Source organism: Heteronotia binoei, chromosome 11 (genome assembly GCF_032191835.1).
Source record: "Heteronotia binoei isolate CCM8104 ecotype False Entrance Well chromosome 11, APGP_CSIRO_Hbin_v1, whole genome shotgun sequence".
Classification (NCBI taxonomy): domain Eukaryota; kingdom Metazoa; phylum Chordata; class Lepidosauria; order Squamata; family Gekkonidae; genus Heteronotia; species Heteronotia binoei.
Window position 1 is genome coordinate 62564551 of NC_083233.1, and position 15926 is coordinate 62580476.

General features: G+C 42.7%; 1 protein-coding gene across 1 annotated transcript; it reads left to right on the top strand.

The window, feature by feature from the left end:
- Window positions 1-1272: 1272 nt before the first annotated feature.
- On the top strand, window positions 1273-9763 carry CCDC116 (coiled-coil domain containing 116). Its single transcript, XM_060249157.1, has 3 exons — window positions 1273-1885; window positions 3977-4783; window positions 8759-9763. Exons 1-3 carry the CDS (start codon window positions 1277-1279, stop codon window positions 9761-9763), a joined length of 2421 nt encoding a protein of 806 aa, XP_060105140.1. The 5' UTR covers window positions 1273-1276.
- Window positions 9764-15926: the final 6163 nt, after the last annotated feature.

The window sequence follows — 15926 nt, forward strand, 5'->3', positions numbered from 1 at the left end:
AACTTTCCAGACACTCCTGGCCACTGTTATAACCAAGATGCCAGACTAGATGGACCTTGACCCAATCCAGCAGAGCCCTTCTTATGCTCTTATGTCTCGCCAAGCAACAGCATCATCATTTTTCCATATCTAACGGCAATGCAAGCAGTTTGCACCGAAACAGCAAAAATAGCTAGTTGTAAACAAGGTAGGAATACCTGTGTATTCAAGGGATGCCCAAGATATGGTGGAAAAGATGATGCTGTAGATTAACCAAAAAGAAAAGAAATCCACAAAACTGACAGTTGAGGACAAAGCATGTTTCAGAAAGCACAGAATATTGAGGGTCAATTCAAGGAAGACAGCACATAATGATTGGAGAACTGAGCTGCTCAAACTTCTAAAATATTACATCATTATTTGGGGGTGTTTATATGGGAAAATTCTAAATCATTTATCTCGTTCCTCCCATGTTCCTGAAGGTCAACTGCCTACCTTTAAGGCAATGAAATGAATAACCATAGACTTGGGATCTGTGGGACTCCCTAGACATGCAGAAATATATTTCTTTGCAAATGTATAAAAAAAGTTAAAAACTCCAAAAATGGTCTGATGAGGACTGAGCATGCTCAGTGGTCTCAGAATGTTGAGGCCAGTTAAGAATCAGTTGGGCAGAGAGAATCTCCAGTTAAAGGATCTCAGATGGCAGGTGTTGAGAAAGACCTTCTGTGCAAGAGCCTTGAGCCACTGCCACTCAAAATAGACAATACTGAGTTAAATAGACTAGTGATCTGACTCTATATGGCAACTTCTTCTATTCAATCCATCCTACTAACACAATAAGGGTGGGGATGATGTTGCCTTGGTGTGGTTCCTACAGAAATAAAAAAAGTAAAGGGAATCCCCTGTGCAAGCACTGGGTCTTTACCAATCCATGGGGTGATGTCACATCAGAACGTTTTCTTGGCAGACTTTTTAATGGGGTGGTTTGCCATTGCCATCCCCAGTCATCTACACTTTACCCTCAGCAAGCTGGGTACTCATTTTACCAACTTTGAAGGATGGAAGGCTGAGTCAACCTTGACCCAGCTATCTGAACCCAGCTTTTGCCGGGATCGAACTCAGGTTGTGAGCAGAGCTTGGACTACAGTGCTGCAGCTTACTACTCTGCACCATGAGGCTCCTTCCTATAGTAATACCAGGGCTAAAACTATTGAAAGCAACCCTAGTCATGTAAAAAACTTTAGATTTTACCAATTCCTTTGTTGGTGACATTGCCCATTTTGCTTGGTTATAGATGAGAAACCGAAGCGCCAGTCACGGAAGAGACCACGATCACTGGAGAAATATGATGAGGCCACCTTCCCGTTGTGGATTCCGGAATCGAGACGCCACTCCCTCCCATTTTTCTGCTTCCAGTGCCTTTGCCGATGCACACCAAGGGAAGCGGAAAAGGCATGGCAGTGCCTCTGGAGAAAGCAGTCTTGCTGATGATGAATTTTCAGATTTTATGAATTTTCTAGCTGATGAGGATGTCCTGGACAGTCTTCAGAGCATTGTGGAAGATGCGGTCCGGAGGCTCCGGGATGTGACCACTGAAGATGGAGAACGTGTCTTTGACATCGTTGAAGATTCTTGCTCAAGCCGAGAGAGCGCATCTTGGTCAGTTTCCTACAGTCATAGACACACTGATTCCAGCTCAACATATTCACACTCTAAATACTGTACTACCACTGCCACTGCCACCACCACTGCAACATCCAGTTCTGATGAGGGCCAGGAAAGGCAATTTCAGAGCAAGGAAAAGCAGAAGCCAGTCCACAAAGTATGCCTGCTGGATAAGTTTGTTTCCAGGCTTGCCAAACCAAAGAAGGAGAAAAAAGTGTCTGGAGGATTCCATGCAGAGGTATTTCTAAGCTTCTCTTGTAGAGTTGGATCTTCCAACTGTGTTGATATTTATTTGCTCTGATCCAGCACATATAATCCAGGCATAGAAATACACTTCTGCACACATTTCTGGATCTGCACTATCAGCTCTGGAAAACCCTGTCATATGCAGGGGACAGAGAGATTTCCCACTTACCCCGTAATGGATAAGGAAAAGGGTTGAGCCATTTGTTTTAAAAATTAAACACACTGTCATCATCATTTTGTTAGCTTTTAACAATGGAAATGAACAGAGAAAACCAAAGCATATGAGAAAATAATGAAAAATCTCACATTTACATTTTTGGTTTTCCATTGCCTTTCATAGGCAATGCAAAGGATTGCAGTGGGGACACTTTGCGTTGGATACATTAGTGGGAACAACATATATATAAATATGTATATGTGTGTGTGTGTGTGTGTGTGTGTGTGTGTGTGTGTATATATATATATATATATATATATATATATATATACACACACACACACACACACAGGGCCTTTTTTGTTGAAAAAGCCCAGCAGGAACTCATTTTCATATTAAGCCACACCCTGTGACATCACCATTGTTTAGCATAAGGCATTTTTGCAGAAAAAGCCCAGCAGAAGCTTGTTTGCATATTAGGCCACACCCCTGATGCCAAGCCAGCCGGAACTGCATTCCTGTGTGTTCCTGCTCAAAAAAAGCCTTGTATATATATATGTGTGTGTGTGTGTGTGTGTGTGTGTATAAAACCAAAAAATTTACAAGGCAGTGAAGACTGAGAGCAGCCTAACTGACTTACTAGCAGCTTTCTAGTCTGTAGCAAAGAAGGACATTAGGTTAACACATCCAAAAAATAACAAGCCAAACCCTATCAAAAACTAGCAGGGTCTCTTGTGGAAATCAGTTGGAAATCCATAGGAGTCATACCTTTAAATATGTTCTCTAAAATGGACAGCCTCTGTCCTATCTCTCTGAAATAGGGATGCCAGCCTCCAGGTGGTGGATGGAGATCTCCTGGGATTGCAGCTGATCTCCAGGTGATAAAGATCTGTTCACCTGGAGAAAATGGCCACTTTGGAGTGTGGACTCTATGGCATTATACCCCACTGAGGTCCCTCTCCTCCCCAAACCCTGTCTTCTGCAGGCTGCAACCCAAAAGTCTCCAGGTATTTTTAAATCTGAAGCTGGCAACCCTACTCTGAAATGCTTTGGGGGAAGTAGATGAAAGCCTGAAAATGCCATTCAGACACAGTACTCTAAAGGAAGAGACTACTGGTTGGGTCTCCCATTGAAAATAAAGCAAATGAAAAATGACACTAATATAATTATCATAATTTAATTAAGATAAATGAAAAACTAAACAAAGTGGGTTTATAAAAATTACAACAAACTGAAAAATGAAATTAATGTTTCATCCATGTGCACCTCTATAATAGATAGATATTTTCATACAGCAGCCTACACTTATCTATTACTGTTTCTCCTCGGGTCCAGTGACATAAACCACCCTTTGGCTGCCCCTGGAAGGTAAAGGAGATTGTGACTGCTCTGAGACTCTGTGATTCAGAGTTTAGGGTGGGATATAAATCCAATCTTCTTCCCTTTTTTAGGTGCTGATCAGATAAAGGAAGAAGAATGGGGTAAAGAGTTTGAAGCTGGCTCAGATTATCAAAAGATATGGCCATCGAGTTAGATATCGCCTAAACTGGAAATTCCATGAGGATTCAGATTTTATATTCTGTCCTCCCTGCCAGGATACTTGTCCCCAATATCTTCCTTTAATAATCTAGCCCAGGGGTGTAAAACATGCAGTACTGGAGGCCAGAGCTTCCTTTGCCCAGTTCCCTCGATCACACAGGAGTGATGCAAAATCTGTAATTGTGTTTGTCTGTGTCCTTTATAAAGTTTATATCTCCACTACCTGGCATTACATTTTATGACACACATGGCCCAGCCCAACAAGGTCTCATTTATGTCAGGTTCAGCCTTCATAACAAATGAGTTTGACACCCCTGGTCTAGCCCATCATTTTGTTGTCTGCCGCTCTGTATTTTCATTTTTGTTGGTATTCTTTTCCCTTTGCAGACGCTTTCAGAACGATCAGGAGATACCTATTACTTCCTGCAAGAACACTTCCATATTTGGGCCAAACTAGCAGAATCCTTTCATCAACTACCCAAAAAAGATTATTTCTCAAAATTTAAGAAACTGCCAAAGCAGAAGCCTTCTGCAGAATCTCTTCATAAGGAAATTACAAATGTTTTGAAACAACCAACTCCAAGCACTCTTCTACTTTATGCTTCAGGGCAAGAACCATTCCAAGCCCTGGATTTCTTAGAAGAAAATGGAATGCTTGCAGCTCTTCAAGATATTATAAACCAAGCTGTTCAGAAAGTACTAGAAGCAACTTTGGGAGATGGTGCCCCTTTGTTTGACATTTTTGGAGAAGAAGGTCGATTGTCAGTGCCATGGGAGTCTTCAATGGGCGGTAGTGAAGAAGAAGAAGAGGGAGAAGGAGAAGAGGATGGACGTGAAGGCTCTGGAAGTGGAGGAGAAACATCTGAGGTAGACTCCAAATCAGATGCTGAATCAACACCAGGCCGAAAAAAGAAGCGGAGAAAAGGAAAATATAAAAAAAAGGCATCTGAAGCTACAGAGGAAGGGAAGGGCAAACCAAAGTACACACCGCCACCACTTCCAAAATCCAGGCGAAAATCTAATCCACCAGAGGAACCTCCACGCAAGCCCAAATATGTGCCACCCCCGCTCCCCAAAACAAAGCCAAGGCCACCACCAGAGGAGCCCCCACCCAAACCAAAATACGCACCACCTCCACTTCCCAAGCCGAAGAAAAAGCAAGAGGCAGTACAGACGGAAGGTCAGGGGAAAAAGGTACCTGCCATACTTAATTTCTGTTTTGTATTCATTTCTCTCATAATCTTTGATATCAAATATCAGTATGCAAAAATAAACAGTAATCTATTTAACAAGCTTTTATTCCAGAATAAGCTTTTATGGACTTACCACTTCATCAAATGCAATGTAGTGTATCCTGAGAAGCCAAACGTTTATGTATTAAGTATGAAAAAAGCAATATCAAAGGGACATGAAATGCAGGAAGTGTAATTAAGTGGTGTAATAATGCAAAATTCAAATGTAATCAAGAAAATACAAAGAACATCCTCTACTTTTGCTAAACTACTTAATATGTAACAGCAGAGAGTTTTACGGTATAATTACAGTGGCTGCAGTCAATGGGTTTAGAAGGGCGAAACGCAGTTTAGAATTATGCTGCAAGTAAGATAGTTAACATCAAGACTTTTTTTTTAGCAGGAATGCACAGAAACATAGTTCCGGCTGGCTTAGCCAGGGCTCCAGCTCAAAAAAAGGTCTCCGGCAGAGGGAAGGAACTAGGCAGCTATGCACTTCCAGACTTCACGCTCTGTCTTCTCTGCCACCTCCAGCCTCCTCTGGGCTTACAAAGAGAGAGCCACAGAGCCGCCCATGAGTGCCTCCTGGGAGAAGCTGGTCTTTTGCAATGGCAGCCAAAAATCATTTTGTTTCTACACTGCCTATGCTGTAGACAACACTTATCCTTTTGGGAGGGGGGGTGTTAAAACACTTTCTCCAATGTTTTAAATGTATACAGTTTTTCTGCAACCCTGGGTGTCCTCCCAAGTTTGCAGAAATATTTCTCATCTTTTTACATAGCCATGTTCTGTGAATTTATCAGTCTGCATCTAGAGCCATATTCAGAATTACATGGTATACACTGCATGATCCGGCTTGAGTCCCAGTGAGAAAGGCAGGCTATAAAGAATAAAGTAATTATATTTTCTGGGGACTGCATCTCCCAGTGTGCTGTGTGAAAATTCAGTAATGTGAACTAACAGTACCATGAACTAAAATAAACACCAAATGTTAATACTTTTTAAAAACATGTTATTTATAAATGACTAATTGGTTTGCTTACTACTGAAAGAATTGGTTGTGGAGTAATATGTAGAGATGACATGTCCATGTTGGGGTAGGGGGAGCGAAATAAGATCTCTCATTGGACTGTGTGAAAACACACATCCATGAAAATGCATCTGATGGCACTGTACTTTTCTGTGTCGATATCCTGAAGGTAACCTACTGAACAGGCGACAGCACTTCTGGTGATGTCAGGGGTGTGTGGCCTAATATGCAAATGAGTTCCTGCAGGGATTTTTCTCAATACAAAAAAGCCCTGGTTAACATCTATAACGAATAAGGAATCCCAAGCCCTTATTCAGACCTCCCAGGGTGAGACAGGGAGAATGTGTCAAACTCTTGATAAATTATGTCAGCAGTCTCCCTTTGTAGTTCTTTTACTGAAGAATGAGAACTGGTGAATTTTTTTTAATCTGTTCATTTAACATTTCATCTCATCAGGATTACCATTTGGTTATAACAATAGCACGTTAAAATCCCACATTATCAACACGAAAAACAAATAATGTAATTAATTCAGAAATATTTGGTTAGATGATAATACTAATGAAGGGTCTTGCTCTGATGAAAATGAAGAGGGTTCATGTAATTCTGAATATGACTCTAGATGCAGACTGATAAATTCACAGAACACGGCCATGTAAAAAGATGAGAAATATTTACACAATGAAGAGTTTTGCTCTGATGAAAGAATTCTTGCTCCAGACTCCTTCCGGAAAGCAAGGATGACTAATTTAGCTAGGGGTTGCCAAGTTGGGAAATTCCTGGAGATAGTGAAGGTGGAGCCTGCAGAGGATGGCGTTTGGGGAGGGGCGGAAGTATATAATCCCTTAGAGTCTGTCCATCCTCCAAAGCAGTAATTTTCTCCATTTTCTCTGTCATCTGGAGTTCAGGTGTAATTCCAGGATCAGCTGTAATCTCCAGCTCCTCCTCCCCTGGGAAGTTGGCAACCCTGAACTGTAGGATCCAACTCAATACTTTGGCAGCCCAAATCGAAGTCCTAGCTGCTGCCTCATTGTTGACACTGATATGTCACTGGTACCCTTAAATTGATGCCGTATGTTCAATCTGCAGAAGCAAGGGGGGAGGGGTTGGTAGAAAAAGCCTAGCAGGAACTCATTTGCATATTAAGCCACACACCCCTGGCATCACCATTGTTTCACAGAGGGCTTTTTAGAACTCATTTGCATATTAGACCACACACCCCTGCCACCAAGCCAGTCGGAACTGTGTTCCTGTGCGTTCCTACTTTTAAAAAAAGCCCTGGTGGGAAGTATACAAAGAAGACAAATGTCCAAGGAGCTGGAAATGAAACATGCTTAAAATATTAGCACTTGGTCTTAAAGATGCTTTCTTTGTATTTCTCCCATGGGACCCAGGGAACTGGGCAAAGGAAGCTCAGGCTCTTTCCTTCCTTCCCCAGGAGACCAGGAGGGGGAGGAGCCTCAGCCAATAGAAGGAAGAGAGGTTTGGCTCAGTAACTTTGCTTTGCAATTGAGCCTGGCAAAGCAAGCTCTGCCTGCCCCCCCTTCCTCCCCAAGGGAGGAGCCTCAGCCAATGGAGAAAATACAGGTTTTGTTCTCTAGCTCCTGTACAATTGAGCAAGCCTTGCAAAGCAAGCTGTGATATAGAAGGAAGCAAGAAAGAGGGAGAAGGAAGCAGACAATGGCCAGTTGCTTGGGGACCTGATAGGAACCCTCCGGGGGCTTGATTCGGCCGCATGTTTGACACCCCTGCTCTACGGCATGGCATCTCTGCTGAGCTCCCTCCCTATCCTGAACTCCACCCTCCTGGGATTTTCCAAGCTGGAGTTGGCAACCCTAGCCAGTCCTAATCACAGCTGAAATGGAAGCTAGTGTAAATGTCCATGATGACACTTCTTCTTCCCTGCTTCTCCTGCTCACTGAGCAGTTGGTTCAAAGAGGCCACAGTAAGGGACTAATTCTGGGAGGGGAAAGCTTGTTCTTTGGAGAACTGTGTGTGGATATGTTCTCCCTTTCTTTCCTATCGGAACAAAGCAAAGCCTAAAGAAAAAGTGAGACAAGAGGGTTTGGGACTGGGGATTTATTTATTTATCAAATTTATATCCCGCCCTCCCCTGACAGGCTCAGCGTGGCTAACAACAGTTTAAAAACATTAGCAATTAACAAAGATATCATTTTAAAAATAAAATATATAATAAAACATTTCCATACATATTAAAAGTTCAAGATGGCAAGTTTCTAATTTCCATTATATTAGTTCAGAGATTGTCAGTGCTGTAAGATAATAGCCACCTCCCCCTAATCATTGAAGGCAAGTTTGAATAATTCGGTCTTACAGGCCCTGTGGAACTGTGGCAGGTCCTGCAGGGCCCTGATGTTTTCGGGGAGGGCATTCTACAAAGTGGGGGCTATTACCGAGAACACTCTGGCTTTAGTGTTAGGGATGAGGAAGAGGTTGGAGTTCTTCATTGCACATTAAATGGAACAACAAAATATTACTGTGTTTTTCTTTATGTTGAAATAAAGTAATGTAAGTTTCAATGTTATGTGTGCTTGTTGGATCTTATTTTTAATAGGGTGTTTGAATTATAAAGTTGAAAAGGCATAAAATTAAAAAATACTTTATTATGACATTTCAATATTTTTGTAAACGCATTCTGAAGAGAGGGCAGATTATCGGTTTAATAATCAATACGTAACATAGTTTTGTGCTCAGAGAAGAAAAGCCCAGAAGTGTGTACTGATTGCTGTGCGTATCCTGTTGCAGGTGTTATTCGAATCTGCAAGCTGCTTTGAATGCAATGGCAGAAAAGTGGTATATAAACATTAATATGTTTATATTAGCGGTATATAAACATATTAAACAAATAAATACCATGAGGAAAGGCAGAGTATAAATGTTTAAATAAATAAATGCTCAGTGATTTTCTGTTTCTCCCATGGTTACTCTTCCCAGGTTCCTGCAAGACATGTTATTACCACCAAAGACATCAAGCGGGCACGCCTGCAAGCTCGGCCTCTCCCGAAGCAAGCCATAATTGATTTTCTGATTGAAAATGCAGCCAAACTTATAGTATATAAGTACAACTATGAAACCATCCTTTCTGAGAAGCTGGGTTTCATCTCCGTTCCTGTTACCAAGGTTCTTCTGGAGATTATGTTTGGCTACAAGAGAGTCAAGGGCAGCGGGATACGCTTATCCTCTCAGATTGACTGGACAAAAGTGAATGAAGAGATCTATGCACCACGCCCACCTAGGCCCAAGACTCCTAAACTCAAACCAGGTGACAAAAAGAAAGCTGGGGACAAGAAGAAGAAGGCGGCCGATAAGAAGAAGCCCAGCGACATGAAGAAGAGTGTTGCTTTTAAGCCTGAAATGCCCACTGGGAAAGTGGTGGTCACAGCAACACCCATAGAGAAAAAGGAAGTCAAAGTTAGCAAACCGAAAGGAAGACCATCTTCTGCTGAGAAAGAAGGTAGCAAAAAGACAGAGATTATTGAGATACTTCCACCACAGTTTCCTCAAGAGGGTACCGTAAAAGAGGGTTCTGAAACAAGTCAACCGCTACACGAAGAACCAAGTAAGAAGTCTCTTTCAATCAATGATCAAAGTCCCGCAAGGTCTATGGTTTCTCAGAAGTCCTTTTTCTCTAAAGATAGTCCAGTAAGGCTCCCAAATGTCACTTTAGAATCCGAAGGTCCATTGCTCTCCCCAAAGCAGTCAGTGCTTTCTCGAAGACTTAGTGGTGAAGCCAATGATAGCAAAAGAGGGTCTACTGCATCTGTCTTGCCAGAGGTGGAACCACCAAATCACCCATCCATTGAATCCTTGAAGAAAAGTTCATCTTACAGAAAGGCTAGTGTTAATGGAGAAACTAGCAGAAAGTCATCAATAGTTCTTCCTAAAATATGAACTTAACTGGTATAACAGGAACAATAATAATAAAATGTTATTTATTTAGGTTTTTTTTAATATGATGGCCTGCCCTTCTAATATATCAAGGTTGCTAATAAGTAAGAACACATAGCATAACAACATACAAAACTCAGAACAGGCATAATAATAATTGCCATCAAGAAACAACCCATTTATGGCAACTCTTTGTGGGTTTTCAAGGCAAGAGATAATAAGCAGATGTGGTTTGCATTGTCTTTCTCTACCCACAAGCCTGTTTTCCTTTGGGTGGTTTCCCATCCAAATACTAACCACAGCCAGCCAACCCTTCTAGCTTCCAAGCTCTGACTAGCCTGGGCTATTCCGTTTCGGGCTGCCATAGAATACAGGCTGCAGACCAAACATACAACTGAAAAATGCAAATTAAAAATAACTGCCCCACGGGCGACAGTTTAGGATAATGTGGGAGGGCCTGTGACACATGTAGGGTTGCCAATCCCCAGGTGGGGGCAGGGAATTCCCTGGTTTGGAGACCCTCCCACCCGCTTCAGGGTCATCAGAAAGCAGGGGGAGGGGAGGGAAATGTCTGCTGGGAACTCTATTATTCCCGAGATATATTCCCATAGAAAATCATGGAGAATTGATCTGCGGGTATCTGGGGCTCTGGGGGGGGCTGTTTTTTGGGGTAGAGGCACCAAATTTTCAGTATAGCATCTAGTGCCTCTCCCCAAAATACCCCCCAAGTTTCAAAACATTTGGACCAGGGGGTCCAATTCTATGAGCCCCAAAAGAAGGTGCCCTTATCCTTCATTATTTTCTATGGATGGAAGGAATTGAAATGGTGTGCCGTCCCTTTAAATGTGATGGCCAGAACTCCCTTTGGAGTTCAATTATGCTTGTCACAGCCTTGATCTTGGCTCCACCCCCAAAGTCTCCTGGCTCCACCCCCAAAGTCCCCAGATATTTCTTGAATTGGACTTGGCAACCCTAGACACATGGCTTTGCAGGCAGAAAGCTGCAGATTCAATCCACGGCCTCTCCAGGCACTAGGTGTTAGAAAAGGCCATTTCCTACCTGAGAGCATCTTCCTTCAAAGTAAAAAGTAATGAGCCAGATGGTCTGACTCAAAGTAAGGCAGTTTCTTATGTTAACTTTATGTAAATGCATATTGTGGTACACCCCCCATTTCACTGAATAGCCAACTGCTCCCAGCTCCAGGAAGGAGATAGTACCATTCAAAGCATTTCAGTGTACAGCACTCAGTGGTCTGGAAATTACAGGTGGCTGTTTTATGTGGCTCTTCTGGACACTCTTTCCCAATATGGTGCACACCCCATGTTCCAGGAAAGCAAGCAAGGCCTTTATTCTCTTGGGTCTGTGGTTCCCTCCTTGAAACAGCTGCCACTGCAGGGATATGAGGTATGAACCTCCTTGAGATGTGGGACTCATGCCAGGGTGGAAGTATAGGCCCATCCTCTCCAACAGCTCCCCCCCCCCCCGCCCGGCCAGCCTCTGCACTTTCATCCTAGTATGCAGGCAGCACCTGGGAAAACTGCAAGCTGCCCCAAGAAAATGTATGATCACCACCACTGTCGTCATGGCAGCCACAACAGAGTGGTGATGGTTTTCCTCCCCTTTCTTCAGGCAGCTTGCTCTCTTCCAGGCATTTTGGTATGGTTGCCACTGGCACCATGGAGGAGGGCCCTAGGACCGGCCCTGGTTGCCACGTCTGGTTTGGAAAATACCAGGTCCACTCTTCAAAGCAGCCATTTTCTCCAGGGGAGCTGATCTCTGTCAGCTGGAGATCAGTTATAAAAACAGATCTCCAGGCCCCACCTGGACGCTGGCAACCTTATTTCAGTAATCCCACTGTTATCTGAACTGCTGTTCCCCATGCTGTGGAGAGTGAGAAAGCAGAGAAGGAAGCCCTTCTCCAGAAACGCAGGGATTGGCCAAGGTTCAACAGTGGTGTGGACTGGAGACAGAACCCTCATGCTCAGTATTTGCCCTGGGTTTTGAGGGGGAGGGGCCTGCTTCAAGTTGCAGTCAACACAGAGATCCTGTAGGGTTTTTAAGGCAAGAGATGTTCAGAGGTGTCTTGCAATTGCCTGACTCTGCGTAGCACCCCAGGACTTCCTTGGTGGTCTCCCATCCAAGGACTAACCAGGGCTGTCCCGGCTTAGCTTCTGTGATACGACAGAACATACAAGTGGAGCCGGGGGGGGGGGGCGAGGAAAGAAGCAATTGATACATCAGGCCATTTCATTTCAGGCACACGAAGCAAGAAAATGCTTAAGCCGCCTCTCCCTGTGCCCCAGAACCAAATCAGGCTCTTGAGTACTTGGGAACAGAATTCCCAGTGGGGCACTAACAGCACATGTCTAATGACCCAAACATGACACTAAGAATATATCATGTAGTCAGGCTCCAACACAATGCCTTCTGCAACAAATGAATGTATCATCTCAGGACTTTTTAAAAAAGCATTAAAACTTACCATCCTGGGTACTTCTTGTCATTCCGCAAAAGGAACAGCCGCGGCTTGTGAGAGCAGAGCAAGGAATTGGAACTGTAATTACATACGGAGAAAACGAAATAAACACCAGAGTCATTTGGCACTGATCAACTGCTCTGACACAGCAACTATTGGAACACACTTATGATGCATGTGAGTGTTTTAAGCACGAGCAAAGAGCAATGTAAGCAGCACCACTGTAAACTGCACTGAAAACTTTGGGAGTTGCTGACCTCCCAGAAAGACAAACAGGTGCCAGCTAAATCTCCGTACGATTGATTTTCTACGCCTAAGCTGCCAGCTCCGACATCTGTTTTGCCCCATTTCAGAAAACCAGCGTGAGCTATTGTCATACTAACAGGAAGGAACAGTCCTTTCTCGTGAAATACAAATGCATTCTGTCAGCCTGTACCAGACTGCTTCCTTTCCCTCCCCCATTTGATTTATGCCCAGTCATTTACAAGTTTTCCAGATGGGAAGAAAAATCTTAACTATCCACTAGGGGTGCTAATGCAACTCTAGGGGCATGATGCCTAGCTTTCCTGCTGACGGATGACGATGTTCGAAAACAAAATACATTGTAAGACAGCGACTCTGTTTTAGGCAAAAGTCCTTGCTATGACACAGATCTTGGAACTCCATATTATCATAATTGTTCTATCTCATCAAATTGGAAATTTGAACCTCTGGTGGTAGGGTAGGAGTGTTATACCTCAGGAAACCTCATGTATTTGTTTAACTTTTAAATCCTACTTTTCTGACAAAGACTCCGAAAGTAACCCATAGGAATAAAAAAAAAATACCAATGACAATTAAAATTAAACACAAGCGTCCTTTGGGGAAGAGATTCTCAGACAAGCCAGAGTCAGATAAGGGAGAGGGGTGACTAGCTCCCTCTTCTGTCTGATGTCTTTATTGATGGTGGTGGGAGAGAAGGCCTTTTAGCTGGGGCTGAGAGCACGTGGGTTTCTTCAACAGGCCAAATAGTGCCCCCAGGACTGTTCAAAGTTAGGAAAATGGTGGGTAGTGGTGGTGGCTGAAGACCCTGCTCCACATGCATCACAGCTGTGATCTGAACTGGACATCAAGCACACAGAAATTGAGGAGAACCTGAAAATCGCTACTGACTGTTATGCAGGACACAGGTTGGGCACCCAGACCCAACATGGGTATTTCACAATGTAAAGTCAGTCAAATACATGGATTTTGAATATGGGAAATCCAATAACATTTGTAGGTCTACAATGTACCATTTGTAGGTCTACAAATACACCATAAGGAGCTAAGAGTGGCATTGCCAATTCTTAGACTGGCCATCTACCTTTAAATCTCTTGATCTAACCCTGATGCAGCAGGAATGGACAAGCACAGCACCTGCCCATTCCCTCCCCTAAAGCCTACCTCAGAGTGGAGTGGCCAGTTAACTTACAGAGAAATTTCCTGGCCTAGAAGGCCATTGGTGGCCAAGACCAAGAAGAGCCAAACCTCAGCAATTTTGCCTGAGCCTCAGGGTCACTTTGCCCAGACCCATCAGCCATGGCAATCGGTGTCAGCTTACCAACTGTCTCTTCCTGCATTGCTTCTAGTTTGGGAGAACTATGCAGGGGATGAGCTAATGCTCATTGTCGGCCTCACTGAACTGAGTAGCCCTACAATGCGAGCTTATTCCAGGGCCATTTACACTCTTCCATCTGCTCTTGGCCTTCCCTCATCTTCTACCTGCTGTATATCATCATCACAACCTTTATCAGCATAGCAAACCAACTAAAAAACAAGACAGAGAGAAACCTAACACATATATCTTTTGGAAGCCAGATACAGAAAATTTGCCACCATTTCAATAGTATAACATTTTGAGAATAAAGACATTTGCTCATCTGATTGGCCTTTTAGATCCACATAGTAACTGATCTAAATATATTTTTTTTCAGTATCTGCTGTATAGCATGCTTACTAGCCAGGGCCGAGGAGGAAAGTTAATAATGTGACACAAGGGAGAGAATTGGCAGCAGGTTTGCAACTGCTTCCTCTCCACTAACAACAAAAGATGTTAAAGCACATCTGGTGCAGTATTCCCTCTAAGTTGTGGAGTCTTGTGAGGAAAAATTCTGCTTTGTGAACTAGTGGCATTAAAGTTGTGCACTACTGCATAAATTAGTTTGCTCTGGGGCCATTTTTCCAAAATATGTGAGCTGGAGGCTAAAAACCTGTGAGCTAGCTCACACTAACAGCTTAGAGGGGACACTGATCTGGTGTAACGGTAGCTACCCTAACAATGCTCTAAGATGCGGCAGTCTAAGATGAGGCTCCTTTTCAAGTATGCAAACATTCTTCAAACATTACTGAAAAGGTACTGGCTAACCTATATTGGAAATTAAATTGGAATCAATGTTTGTTTTTTCACCTAATAGATGATGTGATCTTGGCTATTATGAGGCTCACCAGGGCAGATCTTGGTCTAACTTACTTGCAGGTTCTTATGCAATTAAAACACCACTCTGAATTACTTGACGGGAGGATGGGCTATAAAAAAACAATTCTTCATGCAGTCCGCTTGGAAGGCAAAGCAATGACATTCCTCTGTTGCAATAGCAAAATTGTAATTTGAAATTGACTGACTTAAGCAGGATTTCCTCCAGCAGCCAGAGCCCAGAAGACAACACTTCAACAAGATAGGAAAATTAAGCTGTACATTCAGTCTTTGCATTGTTGTTTCCCTGCTTGTTAAATAAGATGTCTGTACTGTACTTCTTATATGCCATGGCTTTCTGGCTTGATTAAGTTCTCTATCCTCCAGTGAAAAGAACTTCAAAAGGAGACTCCTGAATAAATTTGTTCCATTAGAATTTATCAAGGAATCTGACAGCATTTCTTAAGGCTTGAATTTAAAAAAAAAAAAATCTCAGACACTACAAGGACTAATCAGTACAGTACAGAACTTGCATTAGGCATTTGGTAAAGACTAAACAATCAACTAGGGTTAATCAGTTTAACACAGTTCCAGTGATTGCATTGTTGCCGGTTATTGACATCATGGCATTGGGCTTATTCAGAATACATATGATATTAAAATGTGACACCCTTTTCTTTAATTTCATGGTCTTTTGATACCACTCTACATAATCATGTATATTTATACATGTCTGCCAACAGAGGACACTCTTTAGACATCCAACAAAGTGGGCTAAAATCCATAAAAGCTTTTGCCACAACAAATCCATCTTTAAATGCCAAGAGAGCTGTAAACCTTGAAAATGTATGTATCAATAAATCTGTTCCTCTTTATAAAAGAAGAGTTGTATTTTTAAATGATACTCTTCAGAGAAATAGGGATTTCAGGGTTCCAGGATTCAAAAGTAGATTCTGGCATAGAATGCTGGTTCCATCTCCTGGGATTCTTTCGTTTGTTTTAGACTTATAAACCTCTCCTTCCAAGACTAATCTATTTCTGCCTCTATACATCCTCAGATACATAGTACTTGGTGGACCCATCTTTTAAAAAGCTGGTTCAGCATTACTAGACTGATCACTCCTTGTGGGAATTATTATAGGATTAGGGATCCTCATAGAAAGCCCAACATTATTGCAATTTTATATACAAATATGCTGCAGACAGCTTGGGGGCAGAGCTGCGTTTTTAGAGAATTCTAAACACTAAAATAGCAC

Coding starts and splice junctions, on each gene's coding strand:
- CCDC116 (XM_060249157.1), top strand. CDS start 1,277: ATGAGAAACCGAAGCGCCAGTCACGGAAGAGACCACGATCACTGGAGA. Junction 1,886..3,976: donor CTGGAGGATTCCATGCAGAG/GTATTTCTAAGC, acceptor TTCCCTTTGCAG/ACGCTTTCAGAACGATCAGG. Junction 4,784..8,758: donor CGGAAGGTCAGGGGAAAAAG/GTACCTGCCATA, acceptor AATGTTTAAATA/AATAAATGCTCAGTGATTTT.